Raw genomic sequence first — 15,953 nt, 5'->3', positions numbered from 1 at the left:
CTGGGGTGCCGCAAGGTTCGCATTTGGGTCCCACTCTTTTTAATATATTTGTTAATGATATCGGTGATTTCTTCAGATCTGACTATCTGCTTTATGCAGATGGCCTAAAGTTATTCAGAGCCATATCTTGCGAACAAGATACGGTTACTCTCCAAAGTGACATTGATGCACTCTCGACCTGGTGCCACAAGAATAAACTTGATCTGAATATCAAAAAGTGCTCTGCCATATCATTTTCTCGGTCGCACTCATGCACTCCACCTAATTACAACCTAAATAATGAGGCAATAAGCGTAGTTGAACAAGTAACGGACCTGGGCATACTCATCGACAACAAATTGACATTCAGCAAACACATCGACAAGATCTTACATCAGGCTTTCAAAGTTCTTGGTTTTATAACTCGGACAAGTAAAGACTTTAAGAATCCCAACTCCATTCTGCGTCTTTTTTTCCCGCTGGTCCTCCCAGTCCTGGATTATGGTAGTGTAATTTGGTCACCCTTCACTGACGTGGCAATCAACCGTGTTGAAAGAGTTCAGGCGAAACTATGTAAACTTCTAGGCTACCGGTTCTGTCACGATGTTTCTGGTGGTCTCAACTCAACTGAAGATATTTACGACCGCTTCAACATCAACAAGTAACATGCTCGTCGTCAGGTAGCTGACCTAATGTTCTTCTTCAAAGTCGTGAATTGATTAATTGATGCTCCGGTCATCACCAACTGTTTCGAGTTGGCACCGACGGGTATCATTTTAAGACGGAACCGCGCGCTAAAAACTATAAAAACCGCAAAAAACTACGTGTTCAACGGCCCACACAATCGTATCGCGTTGTTTGTCAACTCGCTGCATACTGAAGTGGATTTCTACAACGGCTCACTCAATGCATTCATCCCTGATATAAAACGACGTCTATTAAAATTCCCCTAGTCAAGACAAATTTAATTTTCTTTTTATCTTTTTTAGTTTTACTTGCTGTACTAAAATTTCTATGTAATAGTTATATTTTAATTTTATATTTCCCCTCTAAATCAGTTTATATTATATTTCTACATACATATATGTTGTATAATGCCGATTGGCGTGAAATTATTAAATAAATAAATAAAAAGAAATTTACCTATAAAATATCGACAATCGCTGAGACTTATTAAAAAAAGACAAATCATGCCAAAAAAGGAAATCGAAAAGTTGGAGATCCAATATCAATATACTCAATGTATCGCCTTCGATGACAACTATGTTAAATAAAATTTTGTTAAAATATTTGTTTTTCCTTAATAGTACGAGCTTACCTAGTTATCAAGACCCTGCTTAGATGTCAAGGCGCAAGTTAGTTGTCAAAATCAAAAATCATCTAACTGGAAGCCCAGGAAATGTGCTGTTTCGACAGGATCGGATAATAGGGAGGAATGTGTTAGATAAGTGGGATTCATTGGACAAACAAGGAGGTGCGTAAGGTGCAAGCTATTGCACGCAGGACATACATACATATATCTGGCACGTGGTGGTCGATTCAGGATGGCTTAATCTGTTAAAGTAAGTTACGTAAGGGACTCTCCAGATTTGCGGAGCAACTCAAGCTCTTCGTCAGCAATGGGTGGAGGCTTGACTTTAAATAACCTATTCACTGTGAGGCAGTCGACGCCCAGTGCGTGTTTGAAGTTAGTTTCGTCCGTGGTCTGCTGCGTAAATTGTTCAATGTCGTCGACATAATCAAGGAATAAACTCTTAATGCTACTAACAGAAGTTGCTTTTAGAGTAATTCATTGTGTTCTATAACTGGAAACATGCAGTTCTCACTATACGGGTGTTCGATGGGAAACATTAAGAGGCGTCGTGATATTGTATGGAGTGCAGTGTTCTCCGGCATCCGCACATCCACGGGACTACACAATTGTGACCTGTTGGAGAATTGCCTTGTAAGTTGCCGTACCAATGGTTACAGGTGGTCAAGGAAAAGGAAAACGACGATAACAGTTTTGATTTGTTGCATAAAGTTCATAAACCTAGCTCACGGAAACTCTATGCTTTTTGGGAATCAATGCGCTTTTTGGGGCATATGAAGATGATTCCAAGATAGTTGGGTCTGTGTAATGAAAACATATCATACTTCGAACATATCCCGTAGAATTTGACTTCTGGGGAATATCTGGCATTTGGCTATTAATAACATTAATAACAACATGAAAAAGAATGACAAAGATTCCATCGAATGAAATTCAAATAAGTGCTTTACAAAACGTCGAAATCAAGGAGTCAACAGTAAATGACAATGAAATACACAAGTATACATATAAAAACATGTGTATGTATGTATGTGGATATAAATTTACATATGTATGTACGTTTGTATGGATGATTGTCATAGCAGCATCGCTATAGACGAACAACATAAAACATCCGAAGATGGCAATCGGCTACATAAAGAATAAAACACCCACACAGACCAAAATTTGACGTGAAGCACCGAAGCGTAGCACAGCAGACATAGCAACGCCAAAAACTCAGTAAAATGTCACACTACAAAAAGAATAAAAAAACCATTCATTTGCAACAACGAAGATGGAGCTGCAACAACAAGACGAAAAATTTATTGAGAAATGGATGTCATCTGTTGACAGCAAAAATTCAGAAAATGGATAAATTTGATGAAATTAGAAAATAAAATTATTTCATTTAGTTTTATATAAATATACAAAATAAAATATACATATGTATGTATGTATATGGGCCTCTCCATCAATTGGCGACATGGTATTCCGATCACATAAAAAAATGACTATTTCTTTTATTTTTTAACGACCTGAAAATTGTGTGCAAAAAAATTTGAAGTTATATAATTTTATGTAAAAAACCTCAGATTTTTGATGAAAATATTTTCAAAATCCAAAAAAAAAATTCCAAAAAACACTTTTTTGTGGTTTTCCACCCTTTTTTCAAAATTGAATTTTCCATTCAATTCCTCGTTCAATTTTACATAAGAATCAATGTTCAAAAATATGGGACAAGGGAGATGTGAACGGTAAGAACTCTGTGAAGAAGAGCCGCAGTTACGACTCTGGTCGACGACGAGATCCTTCTTACCTAGAGTAGAACGCAAGAGAATATCGTCCATCGTACTTCTTTGACGGCAGTGATATCAGCCTTCATTTTCACGAGGACATCAACCAGCTGAGCAGCCAATTTAGGGACCGGACATTCCAGGTGCATGCCCTCAAATCGTAATTCTTAATGCGTTTGCCATGGTCGTCATCAACCCTCCATTAATTCAAATCAGATAATATTGTTTAATCTAACACATCATTTCTCTATTTCAGGGCTTCAATTTTTGCAATTGCAAATTCGTAATAAGTGTGATATCATATCAGTGATATTGCAAAATAATGATACGTACAATTTTAGCATTTAGTTCGCTCTTGCGTCCAATGACATAAGGGGAATTCTATTGCTCTGCAAAACCCTTGCACAGTGCACGAATTGCAGAATTTTCCTCCTGGTGCAACGGCACAACAACAAACAGAATGCAGAAGCCAATTTACAATAGCCAGGCACAATAGTAATTTACAATAAATTGACCGAATCAGTCGTTCATATATCACTAGATTCTGCAATGGGTGCTCTGGTGTCCTTGTATATTTCGGTATAGGATTTTTGCAATCTACAATCTTGCAAGAAGAAAGAGAGTCCCCCTATAGCATTTCAAGAATTTTAAAGGATACATACAATTACAGGTATGTCCAAAGAGGGTTCCAAAGTAAACAGGACTTTTTTAATCTATGTGTCAACTGGTGCGTTAGAATCTGCTATCTTTATCGATTGTCCAGTGAGAATTGACATTTCATTGATTGGCAGTGAAGTTATTGCGTTTTAAGTCTCAGTATGCTTGTGTTATCGGTGCGAAAATGAGCTTTGAACAAAGAGCCAACATTAATTATACCCTGACAGGGCATATTAAGTTTGCCACGAAGTTGGTAGCACCCAGAAGAAACCGTAGGAGACCATATAAAGTATATACTATATAAATGATCAGTACGTTGAGCTGACTTGATTTAGCCATGTCCGTCTGTCTGTCTGCCCGTCCGTCTGTCTGTATATATACGAACTAGGCCCTCAGTTTTTAAGATATCGTTTTGAAATTTTCTAACCTCATTTTCTCTTCAAGAAGCTGCTCATTTGTTGGCACAGGTTATTTTCTAAGCCAACAGTAATATACAAAGAAACTGTTCAGATCGGTTAACTATAGGATATACCTGCCATACAAACCGAACGATCGGAATCAAGGGCTTGTATGGAAAACTTTCGCATTTGACGTGGTATCTTCACGAAATTTTACATGTTCAAAAATCCCAATTGTATCTATTTTAGGCACAAAGATATACTGTTATGAGTAAAACATTCTCTCTAATTTTCAATGAGACAACTCAAGTTTGGGCCGATAAGGTCACCTGGAAGTTCGAAAATCTTTATATAAGGTACATATGTATATGGGAGCTCCGGGAAGTATTGACACGCTTCAAACCATTTTGAAACACAGAGATACTATTTCCAGGAAAATTTCAATTGTATGGCCCACACATTTACCGATATTTTCGCCCAAAAATCAACAATAGATACTGGAGTCCACATTTTCGGTACTTGAGTAATTTGCGGACTTGAGCAATTTTTCTTAGGGTTGGACAATTTATAATCATAAGATGGCATACTTTGAAAGAATTATTAGTGCAAATTTTTATTATTTCTTGATTTATATACTGGAAATTTAAAGAATCAAATACAATTTAAAGCTGTATTATATGGGAAGTAGGTATGGTTGTAGTCGGATTTCGCCCATTTTCGCACTGTGACATAAGAATATGAGAAGAATTAGTCGCACAAAATTTATGTAATTTCTCCAAAAAGCGGGTGATGCCATCCCTATCGTCCAATTTTTATCCTGGCTCCCATAAAACCTTCTCGTACCACCACTGGAGGTAATTTTCATCGTCTCTGGCGTATTTAGTTATTGTCTTATCGCGCTCTTAGTATATTTAACATTACCGTTATATGAGGGGTGAGCGGGGTTATCATCCGATTTCATTAACTTTCACACTGTCGGTAGTTCTTATAATATTTGATCTGGGTAATTGTGGCTGCTTTAGCTTTGGTGGCTTAGGAGATATGCATATTAAACTTTTTCAAAATTTTTACCAACAGGTGCCCCTTGCTACTACAATTCCTTGTGCCAAATTCAAATTTTATATCTCAATTTAGTACTCACATATGATTACACCCATCTACGAACTCATAGTTTTTTTTTGCAGAGGAACGTATTAAATTTTCTTTTATCAATATTCGAACAAAATATTTATTATTTAAGAAATAATGTCGAAACATTACTCCATTATTTTTAGTATTTAGTTATAATATACGCTTAAAAATGTCAAAATATTTTTTCAAAATTAAAAAACTCTCCATTTTTACAACGAACTTATTGTTCTCTTTTCAAAACTTGTTTCAGCCGATTTAGTCATCAAACTTTAATGAGCAGTTATTTAACCAGGTGAGCAAATGAGTAAAAGCGTTTTAGTACAGATTTACTCAATCACTGAGCGACAAGTCATAGTGAGCAAACAAACTGTCTAGTAACTGCTGAGCGCAAACAACATAAACAAACTGAAATTTGAGTTACCAACTTTTGCTGTGACATCATAGCCAATATGAAAACTCACCGATTTGGTTAGACGAATTATTATAACCAATTGTCACTCGTGTCAATCCGCACAGCTGATCATAAGTGAGTGCATAGAAGAAAGCTACAATTAATCAGAAACAACTAACAAATATGTACAATCAACCGCACATATTTAAAGAACTCATAATAAATATTGTTAGCCCACTTTATTGAGTCACTACTCGTAGCGCTTACCTCAGTCAACACCTCAGTTCATACCTCAGCTCACACTACATTGCTCACGACAAGAAACGCTCATAAGCGCTCTGCCACTCCGTTCCGCTCCGTGTTGTTATCCGCTTGCTTTTGACCAAAGCAAAAAAAGCAAAAAACAACAACACAGTCAGCTAAGCAACCGCACGTCGGGGTCTGACTCCAGCAGCGGCAAATCGCAAACGTTCCATAATGTCGCCACTTCAAATGTGAAGTGACGTTCGCAGCGAATGGTCGGTTAGCTTGTTATTAGTTCGTGTCACAAAAACCAAAACACAAGTGCAGTGTGGAGAATTCAAGCAAAAAGTGTGAAAAACCAAAAAATTTAAATTAAAATAAACTTAAACATTCGCTGCGTTTTTTATTATTTTTTGGTTTTGTTGTATTGCATGTGATATTCTGGAAACCTAAACGCGGCGCGTGTGACTCCAATAAGCACTCATATTTGTAGTTGTCGCTTGCACTGTGGTGTTTCGACACGCGCAGGAAGCGAAGAAAAACTGAAGTGCAGTGATTTTTAAAACGAATTTGGAAAATATTTGAAAGTTTTACACATAAGTACTATACAAAGGAGATGCGTGGTAGTGCTTTAGTGCTGACAGTGTCTCCGCAGTGCGCAAAGTTTGACTAAGCAAATCTGGCAGTCTTGTGAGTGACGTTTAGAATATATAACGTACGCGTACATTGCAGTATTTCTATGGTGATAATGCAGGACAGTGTGAAATAGCCGTTAATTTGTGGAGAAAATTTTATTGAAAAGGTGATCTTTAAATTTCAATACATTTTTGTGATTAATTAAATATGAGAACATATTTAGAATACGCTGTAACAAGGAGTAAAATGTAAAAAATATCGTATTATTTGTGGTATTGACATAAATACTTATTTACACAAATACATGCACATAAAAGCTCATTTCATATGCAAGTATGAAAATATAAATCTGATATCAACAGCTGTTTTTAAATATTATAGATTTTTATTGGTTCTATGGTTGGTGGTTTTTAAAACAAACAAAAAAAAAATTTAATTGAATTACATATGTAAAAATAAAAAAAAATAATAAAAGTAAAACATAAATAATAAATAATAAAAAAAACTAAATAACGGAATAAAAAGTATAATTATTTATAACATATACATAATAAGAAATATAATTATAAATAATTTATACAAGTTAAATTTTTTTGAACCACTTAACATACAGATTTCAGTCAAAATTTATTTATTGGTAATTTATTGGAAAGTAAAAAGAAAAGTTTTTTTGTAAATAACACTCCAGAAATTTAAATTTTTTAATTAATAAAATAGTTAGTCCTCTTTTAATTCATCATTTTTTTCACTTTTTTTTATATCGGTGCAAAATTATTTGTTATACAAAAATCAACAACAAAACGACAACGAATTGTGTAATTTCTAAAAGATTAAATTTTAAAACTTTTGTTTCTAAATTTTAAAGTAATTAATTTTTCGAAATACTTTGGTTTTGGTATAAATATTTTTTCTTGGTTATGTTGCAGTTAATTTTACTTATAGTATTTAGGAGTTCAAAGGGTTTTCTTACGGCTTATTTTCAATATTTCTTTATATCAAAAATTAAATATTTTGTTCAAACATTTTATTATTCCAAAAATAAATATTTAGCAAAGGTCTTTTTGAAATTTTCAAAGCATAATATTGAAAACTTTACTATAACGACGTAATTTTCGGCAGTCCCCCGAAAAAAGGATGCCACCACGATGACAGCAGAACTTCTTAAATAACGTCTAATTAAGACCATAAACTAGGTATTGCTCGAAGAAAACAATGAAAATTGTGGTTTGGCAAGCGTTTTTACAAAAAAATCTATATTTTTTTGAACACTTCCTGACAAAATATAACTTTACAAAATCTTCATTCAAGATCTTGTAAATTATATCTTGAAGACCTGTATAATTTCAATAAGATCGGTTGAGTAGTACACGAGAAACCTTAAAATCTACTTTAAAAGCACAGTTTCGAGAATAACGCCTTTAAAGTGTTAAGAGATTGAATGCAGTTGTTATGTACTCGTAGTATACTGTTGGTATGTAGTTGGGCTTGACCGCGCAGCATTTCAAAGCTATGTATATTTCCAGAACTATTACTCGAATCAACTTGAGCATTTAGAATAATCTTCTACATATGCTATAGAATTAAATAACATAATAATAAACAATTTTTTATGCCCTGAATCCCTTGTAACCTCTTTAAGAATTTAAGTATTTTTGCTAATGATAAAGGTCAAAGCTGATTAAAAATATTAAAAACAAATTAATAATTAAAACATATTTTTATGTTTTGTGACCTCTAAAATATTTTTAGTACAAAAACATAATTTAGTTAATCTACAAGAAAATCTTTTTTAACAAAATTTAATTTATTATTTATATATGAAATTATATATTAACTTAGTAATTTATCAAGATAAAATTTTATTATTTATAAAAATTGTAATTTTCGTATTAAAAAAATCATTTAATAAAACCCATTGCATTATAGTTGCTATAAGAAATACGGTGCAGCTGAAGCTTAGATTTTTTTTTTATTTTTTTATAATAAAAATATTATTGTTCTGGAATACTATATAAAATTATTGGCCGACATGTTTGTGATTTTTTTGCCGAATTTTTATATATGAATTTTTTCTATAGTTACTTTTCTACAAGCTGGTATATTTTATTTGCTTACTTCATTGAAAAAATTCTATTAAAAAATGTCTAATATTAAATATTAATTTTCGAAAAATAATTTATTATTATTATTTTCGTTGTTATGTTATTGTTTATTTTTGCAAAAATTGCAAATAATCATGTCTTCTGAGGCGATAAAGCAAGCGCTAATTGAACTCTTTTTCTCCTTTTTATCAAATTTCTTTATTGATAACGAATGCATTTAGGGATCTATATCTATTTATCATACTTGCATATATATTCGTGTATACTGATTTTATTATATTTAATTTCGTATTTTTGACATTCTTACTTTCTCCCTCATCTTCCACATTGCACCTCTGCTAACATTGTAGATTTTTCTTATTTAAATTGTATATATTTTTTTTTGTTGTTTACTATTTGAGTATATTAATAATATAAAGGGCCAAACCCACTGTGCCTGTCAGCTGCCTACTTACTTACTTTCAACTGCAGCTTATCGCCAATTGGCGTGTAGGTAATTTCTGCGGGTTGTTTTATTACTTTTCTTTTTTCTCGCCCGCCTCCTCCTGCGCATACATTTGTGTTGTTTATTTGTTGACACAAGTCGCAATCGCGTACCTTAACAACAAATTCTCTTTATATTTATATGCATATGTATGTAGACATGTATGTAAACTGTGTTATGTATTTCACTGCAAATTTATATACTCGTTTAATAATTAAGTTAAATACTCGTTAATAAGAATGCACAATGTAAATAATATCTGCTCAAAGTGTACCTTAGTACCCCGAGCGTAATAATAATAAAGTGACAGCTGCAAAGTACTGAAAAATAACAACAAAAAGTGCACAACAACAACAATGTGAAATGTGAAAAGTGAAAAAACAGTCGCATTCGTGTTTTATATTGAGAGTGTAGATTTATTTCAATCTTCGCGCGAATTCAAGAGCAATTCAAAGTCGAACAGCAGCTTGTTGCTGTTGCTTTTGCTTCCATTTTATTTTTACAAACGACCTTTACAAGAAAACGCAGAAAAACAAGTAAAAGCACAACAAATTCTTACTTCTCAAGTAGCCTGTTGTGAACACCCTTTGGCCTTTTCATAAATATGCGAACATAACTCATGCCAAAGGTATTCGTGCGTATTCGCTATTGTTGTAATGTTAATGGATTATGCGAATAAAAAAATACAACAAAGTGCACGAATTTAAAAACAAAAACATGAAAACCACGTTAATACTCTGCTCAGAACTGGATTTTGAAAAGTTTAGTATTCAACACTACACGGTGTGGTGGATTACTTGGCATTAATGACGTGAGCCGATTACAATTCTATCGCGAATCTCGAATTAACAGGTAAATATTAAACACTAAGCAAACTTTAAAAGAATTATTGTTGAAAATATTGGTATTTATTTAAGCTATACAAGTTTAGTGCTGCAAATTCTTAGGAACTTAAGAATTGTATTCAAAAACTTGACTTTATAAGGAAATCAACAGCAAAGTAATTTTTTATTCATTAACAGCTTTAAGTGAGTTGTGGGCTTAATTTTTCAAACATATGCCGAATAACTTTCAGTTAAGTTCTGGTTGAAAAAAAAGTTTATTTACCGAAAGAAGTAGTCTTGATTAAGTTAACCAGAACTTAACTGTAATGGGGTATAGTCATGTTTCTGGGTAAGCAGTTACAATCGTAAGGCTATATTCCTACTCTTGCGTGCAGTAATTATTCATAGTGGCCTCAATAATGATGCTATGCGACCATAGCACACGAATAAGTGTTTCTGTTCAACAGAGAAACAAAGGTTAGGACGGTTTCCCTTCGCTTATGAATGGTATAAACCTTTTACTCGTATAGCCCAAAACAGTTGAAAAAAAGATACAGTTCAAGATCATATTTAAAGAATACTTAGTGGAACTCCAAAGTATTATATATAAGAATACGATTAATAATCAGTATAATAATATAATATATACTTAATAGCAAAGATTATAGGGCGATATTGGTTTAAGGATCATAAGTGTCCGTATTTTCGAAGCGCATGTGTACATATGTATGTATGTACTTTTCAATATTGATATTTTGTTGTGTTCCACTCGATCTATGTAAAGGGTGATTTTTTAAGAGCTTGATAACTTTTTTTAAAAAAAAAACGCATAAAATTTGCAAAATCTCATCGGTTCTTTATTTGAAACGTTAGATTGGTTCATGACATTTACTTTTTGAAGATAATTTCATTTAAATGTTGACCGCGGCTGCGTCTTAGGTGGTCCATTCGGAAAGTCCAATTTTGGGCAACTTTTTCGAGCATTTCGGCCGGAATAGCCCGAATTTCTTCGGAAATGTTGTCTTCCAAAGCTGGAATAGTTGCTGGCTTATTTCTGTAGACTTTAGACTTGACGTAGCCCCACAAAAAATAGTCTAAAGGCGTTAAATCGCATGATCTTGGTGGCCAACTTACGGGTCCATTTCTTGAGATGAATTGTTGTCCGAAGTTTTCCCTCAAAATGGCCATAGAATCGCGAGCTGTGTGGCATGTAGCGCCATCTTGTTGAAACCACATGTCAACCAAGTTCAGTTCTTCCATTTTTGGCAACAAAAAGTTTGTTAGCATCGAACGATAGCGATCGCCATTCACCGTAACGTTGCGTCCAACAGCATCTTTGAAAAAATACGGTCCAATGATTCCACCAGCGTACAAACCACACCAAACAGTGCATTTTTCGGGATGCATGGGCAGTTCTTGAACGGCTTCTGGTTGCTCTTCACCCCAAATGCGGCAATTTTGCTTATTTACGTAGCCATTCAACCAGAAATGAGCCTCATCGCTGAACAAAATTTGTCGATAAGAAATTTTCGAACCGAACACTGATTTTGGTAATAAAATTCAATGATTTGCAAGCGTTGCTCGTTAGTAAGTCTATTCATGATGAAATGTTAAAGCATACTGAGCATCTTTCTCTTTGACACCATGTCTGAAATCCCACGTGATCTGTCAAATACTAATGCATGAAAATCCTAACCTCAAAAAAATCACCCGTTATTACGAATAATTACATTCGGATTACAAAAGTCACAAACATGTAGTTCACTGTACAGATATGCAAACATACATATGTATGTATGTCCATTTAACACGGTTTTCATTAGCAATTTGTTTTCATAGGAAAACTCAATTTTTCCTTCAATTTGGCTTATGTTAGTTTTTTGCGGTGTGGGCGTTTCAACGGCGCATGGTCAGGACTTAATAAACGATTCAAGTTTCGTGTTTTTGTGAGTAAGTTTTGTGTTGAAAATATAGTATAAAATACTATTAAAATATTATTTACATATGTACTTATGTAAGTATGTTTATGATGTAAGCTAATACTACACGTTAGAATTAATTTAGTATGACAAACTGATGGATAGGGATTTGGCTTTGGTAGTTACTTCTTTTACACACCTTAAAAATATATGCATATGTATGTAGTCCATTGAAAAATTCTTGAATATTTGTGAGCTTTGAGAGTTCAAAAAACGACCTTGGCTGCGGTGGAAAATGCTAAATTGTTGACTTTCAAAGTGAACATTGTTTTTGGTGTTACTGGGTCTAAGATAATATTACCAGTGAATATCCTTCAGCCTATGACTATTTGCAGTAACGCGGAGTTCTGTAGGTATGTCTGACTGCTTATTTCATATCAGAAAATTGTTTGATTAGACCTCTTGCTTTGCTTTCTCTACTTTAACTAATCTAGAGAAGGCCTAACGACGCGTTAGATACTAAAACTTAGAGTAAAGAAAGAAAGAGAAAAGTCAAAGAAATTCATAGTAGGTGGAGATCCATTAGAAATATGGTATAACAAAAATGAAAGGCAACATAATTTTAGAAAATCTGAAGTTAGTCAGAAGAAGAGGAGGTGTCAGAAAATTGGCGCGTGGTAGAAGTTTTGAGGGCGAAGATTATCTCTTTCAAATATTGGCCCTGGCTACGTTTCAGATGGTCCATCCATTCAGTCTAATTTTCGATGAGTCGTTCAATTGATAACTGGCGAATGACACGCGTGATGTTTTGCTCCAAGGCCTGTATCGATTCACCGCATAGTGTGATATCACACGATCTTGGTGGTCAATCGACCGGCCCAAAACGTGAAATTATTTGCTCACAGAAATGTTCTCTCAATAAATCCATTGATTGATGGGATGTGTGAAAAGTGAGTCCCCTTGTTGAAACCAAACGTCGCTGAGATAACGAGCTTCAATTTCATTCATAAAATAATCGGTTATCAGGACGTAAAAAAGGTCGCCATTGACGGTTACGTTCTCACAAATACGGACCGATGATTCCACCGGCCCGCAAACCACACCAAACCATTATTTTTTCTGGGTAAAATGACAGCTCTTCAGGTCCTTCTTCGTCCACTGCGGCAATTATGCTTGTTTACATACTTATTGATCATTATCGCTGAACTAAATTTGTTTCGAAAACGTCGGATCTGCTTGGAACTTTTCAAGAGCCCATAGAGCGAAGGAATGTCAATTGAGAAGATCGAGCGGCTTCAGTTTTTGCAACAGCTGTCAGAGATTTTTCATCTTTTTATCAAAATATTTAAAACTTTGCCCACATACTGTATTTCATATTCTCATTTTCATTATGAACTCCAGTAGCGAGTTTACGACTTTGTATTTCGCCTGAAACACTACGCCTAATAGATTGCACTGCACCTACTGACACAAATATTTACGACCCAAGGGATGTGTTTTACTTCACTTTTACTTTAAGTACATTTTATTGCTTCGTAGGTATTTCTCTTTTATTGCTTTTCACATTTCAACTGAAACTGAAACTTACGCTTCTCACAATTTGCGCTTTTTTTACTTTTCATTTCTAACAAAGTCAGCTGTTATTAAGGTTAGCGATGTGCGATTATTCTTGAGCAAAGCTGCCGTTTATATAAGAAGTTTACACAAAGTGGTTCGTGTGGCTTAACTCGTTTTAGTAAATGAAATACAACTAAGGCTTGTTTCCGGTTTTATAAAAAATGTAGTTGTAAAAAATAAGTAACTGTAATAAAAAAACACTTGCAACGACTAACTGATATACACCCACAATAAAAAGCCTTCCCATATACGATAAATTTGTCAACTATTATATACTATAAAATAAATATGTAAGTTTGTATGTATTTACATATTTACACCTTTGAATGCAGCTATGTTGAACGTGTAATAAAGCAATATATAAAGCTTACTTAAGACTGCAGCAAATATGCATAGCTGGCGTTATTAATTTGCTCTTCGTTTTTTTTGTTTAATTTTTTTTTTTACTCCCTCGTGTAGGTGCTGTAATTTTGCTTAAATTACATACATTAAGCAAGCACACAACAAACATTGCATATCTAATTCAACGCAGAGTTCCACGGCAGTGTCGCAAAATGACATTTGTTTGGTGTTTTTAGTGTTTTTGCGCGCAATGTTAGTTGTGGTGTGCCTCTAGCAGTGGTGTTGGGTAATTACGCGCCTGGTAAATGGTTGGCTAGCATGCGAATTTATTGTCTACCATAATTTTTATAATGGATCTCCAACAATATCCGGGCGTAAGCTTGCATTAACACACATACACACAAACTAAGATAAATATAATATATGCAAACAAACGTATATACTTATGTACTTACATATGTATATTTTTTCTTATTTCATTTAAATATGAATCTAAAGTGATTTTTTCGCGTTTTTCCAAATTTTATCTAATCGCTTATCTATCGGCTGTAATTTAGCAATCAAGACATGCATAGTTGCATATACGATTACAAATGTACAGACCCATACATGTATACATATACATATGTATATATAGTATATAGGCTAGAGTGGTAAGTGCACTTCGCGTATTTATCGGCGCGTAGGCGAAGAGCTAATTTGGTTTTATCTTATCGAAAATTTGTTTGTGAATAAATATGCGTTCCTGTCGTAAAATTTTCACCTGACGCAATATGTTAGGCTAATTTGGGCAATATTGGTTTGTAAATAACAATATCAAAGATTCATAACAAAGCAAAACACTTTTAGTTGTATATAAAAGCTCACATTAGGGTGGTGGCCAATAAATAATATTTGGTGTAATTTTTTTTTTAAATAATAAACTTTGAATAATAAACTTTGAATAAAAAACTGAGGGCAAATAATAGTAAGATCATTAATTTTAAATTGGCGCGAGACCCCATTTGTCGAATTATTCTTTTTTTTTTGTAGATTGGTATGACTGTCACTGATATCTGTACCACAAGTCGTTAGTGTTTAGTATACGCCACGTAAAGAAGGTCAAAAATCAAGGTTATGTTGACAGTTTTCTTCGATTATCGAGGTGTGGTGCAATCCGAACTCTTTTCTTGGCACTCTGGCCAAACCGTCCAAAAGGAATACTATTGAAGTGTTATGCATCGTTTGCGCGAAGATATTCGCAAAAGGACGCCGGAATTATTGGCTGACATCTCTTGGTTCACACACCACGATAATGCACCGCCGCATACTACATAGATTCTTCGAGAGTTTTTGCCAAATCTTCAACCATAATCGTGCCGAAACCATCATATTCGCCTGACTTAGCTCCATCCGACTTCTGGCCATTCAGCAAACTCAAAAGACCATTCCAGGAAATCCGTTTGGCGTAAATTATAGACATTAAACGTGATTCGCTACACGCATTGAAGGCGATTCCGAAAATTGTCTTTAACAATTTTTTCGAGATATTGTGTTGAATAAAGTGCCTACCGCCAAAATATGTTATAATATTATATAGAAAAATATTTGCTATGGAATCTATGGGTATTAAATAGTGAATTTGAAAACATACTCAGCTGATTTGACTTCTTTTTACAGTTTGTGTAACTGATGGTACACTATGACGTCATTTCCGGCAGTCCCTCCTAGTAGGGATTGGAGGAAGGAAAAACAAAAAAATTTAAATTTTCGTCAAACGGTTTTATGGAAAAAATGCATATTTTGGAGAACATTTCTCATAGCTTTTAATTTTTTATATATGTATACCTAACCTTAAGCGCGGCACTTTTCTGGATTATAACTCCAACACTCGGAAAATAAGAGTAGACAATAAAATTTTGAAGCCGTGAAACGAATAACGGCATGAAGCTAAAATCGTATGTACGAGTACCAACAGCTGACTTTACCATGAACTAAAAAATATGATAATCCTTGAAAACATATGAAATGTGATCCAATAAATTTCCAAGAAAAGATAAACCGATTTTGGGAAAAAGCACAATTTGAAGGAACTGAGGTAATAATTTTCCTAGGCCAACAAATTGATACATATGTATGTATATGTGTATATACATATTTTAAC

General features: G+C 34.0%; 1 protein-coding gene across 5 annotated transcripts in view; it reads left to right on the top strand.

Annotated features, from left to right (window-relative positions):
• The first annotated feature begins 6,143 nt into the window (after positions 1-6,143).
• Positions 6,144-15,953, top strand: part of LOC105228688 (probable WRKY transcription factor protein 1) — an 89,262-nt gene continuing 79,452 nt past the window's right edge. For 2 of the 5 annotated variants that reach the window (XM_019991180.3, XM_049452319.1), the window contains exon 1: positions 6,171-6,688. Coding sequence is in view for 1 of the 5 variants with exons in the window: in XM_011208613.4 (XP_011206915.2) it covers positions 6,159-6,161 (3 nt within the window). In the remaining 4 variants the exon portion in view is untranslated. The other 3 variants (XM_049452317.1, XM_011208613.4, XM_049452315.1) reach the window with 3 other exon arrangements.

The sequence above is a fragment of the Bactrocera dorsalis genome, chromosome 3, assembly GCF_023373825.1.
Source record: "Bactrocera dorsalis isolate Fly_Bdor chromosome 3, ASM2337382v1, whole genome shotgun sequence".
NCBI lineage: Eukaryota > Metazoa > Arthropoda > Insecta > Diptera > Tephritidae > Bactrocera > Bactrocera dorsalis.
Note: the sequence above shows the minus strand (reverse complement) of the source record. Positions and strands in the feature narration are given on the sequence as shown.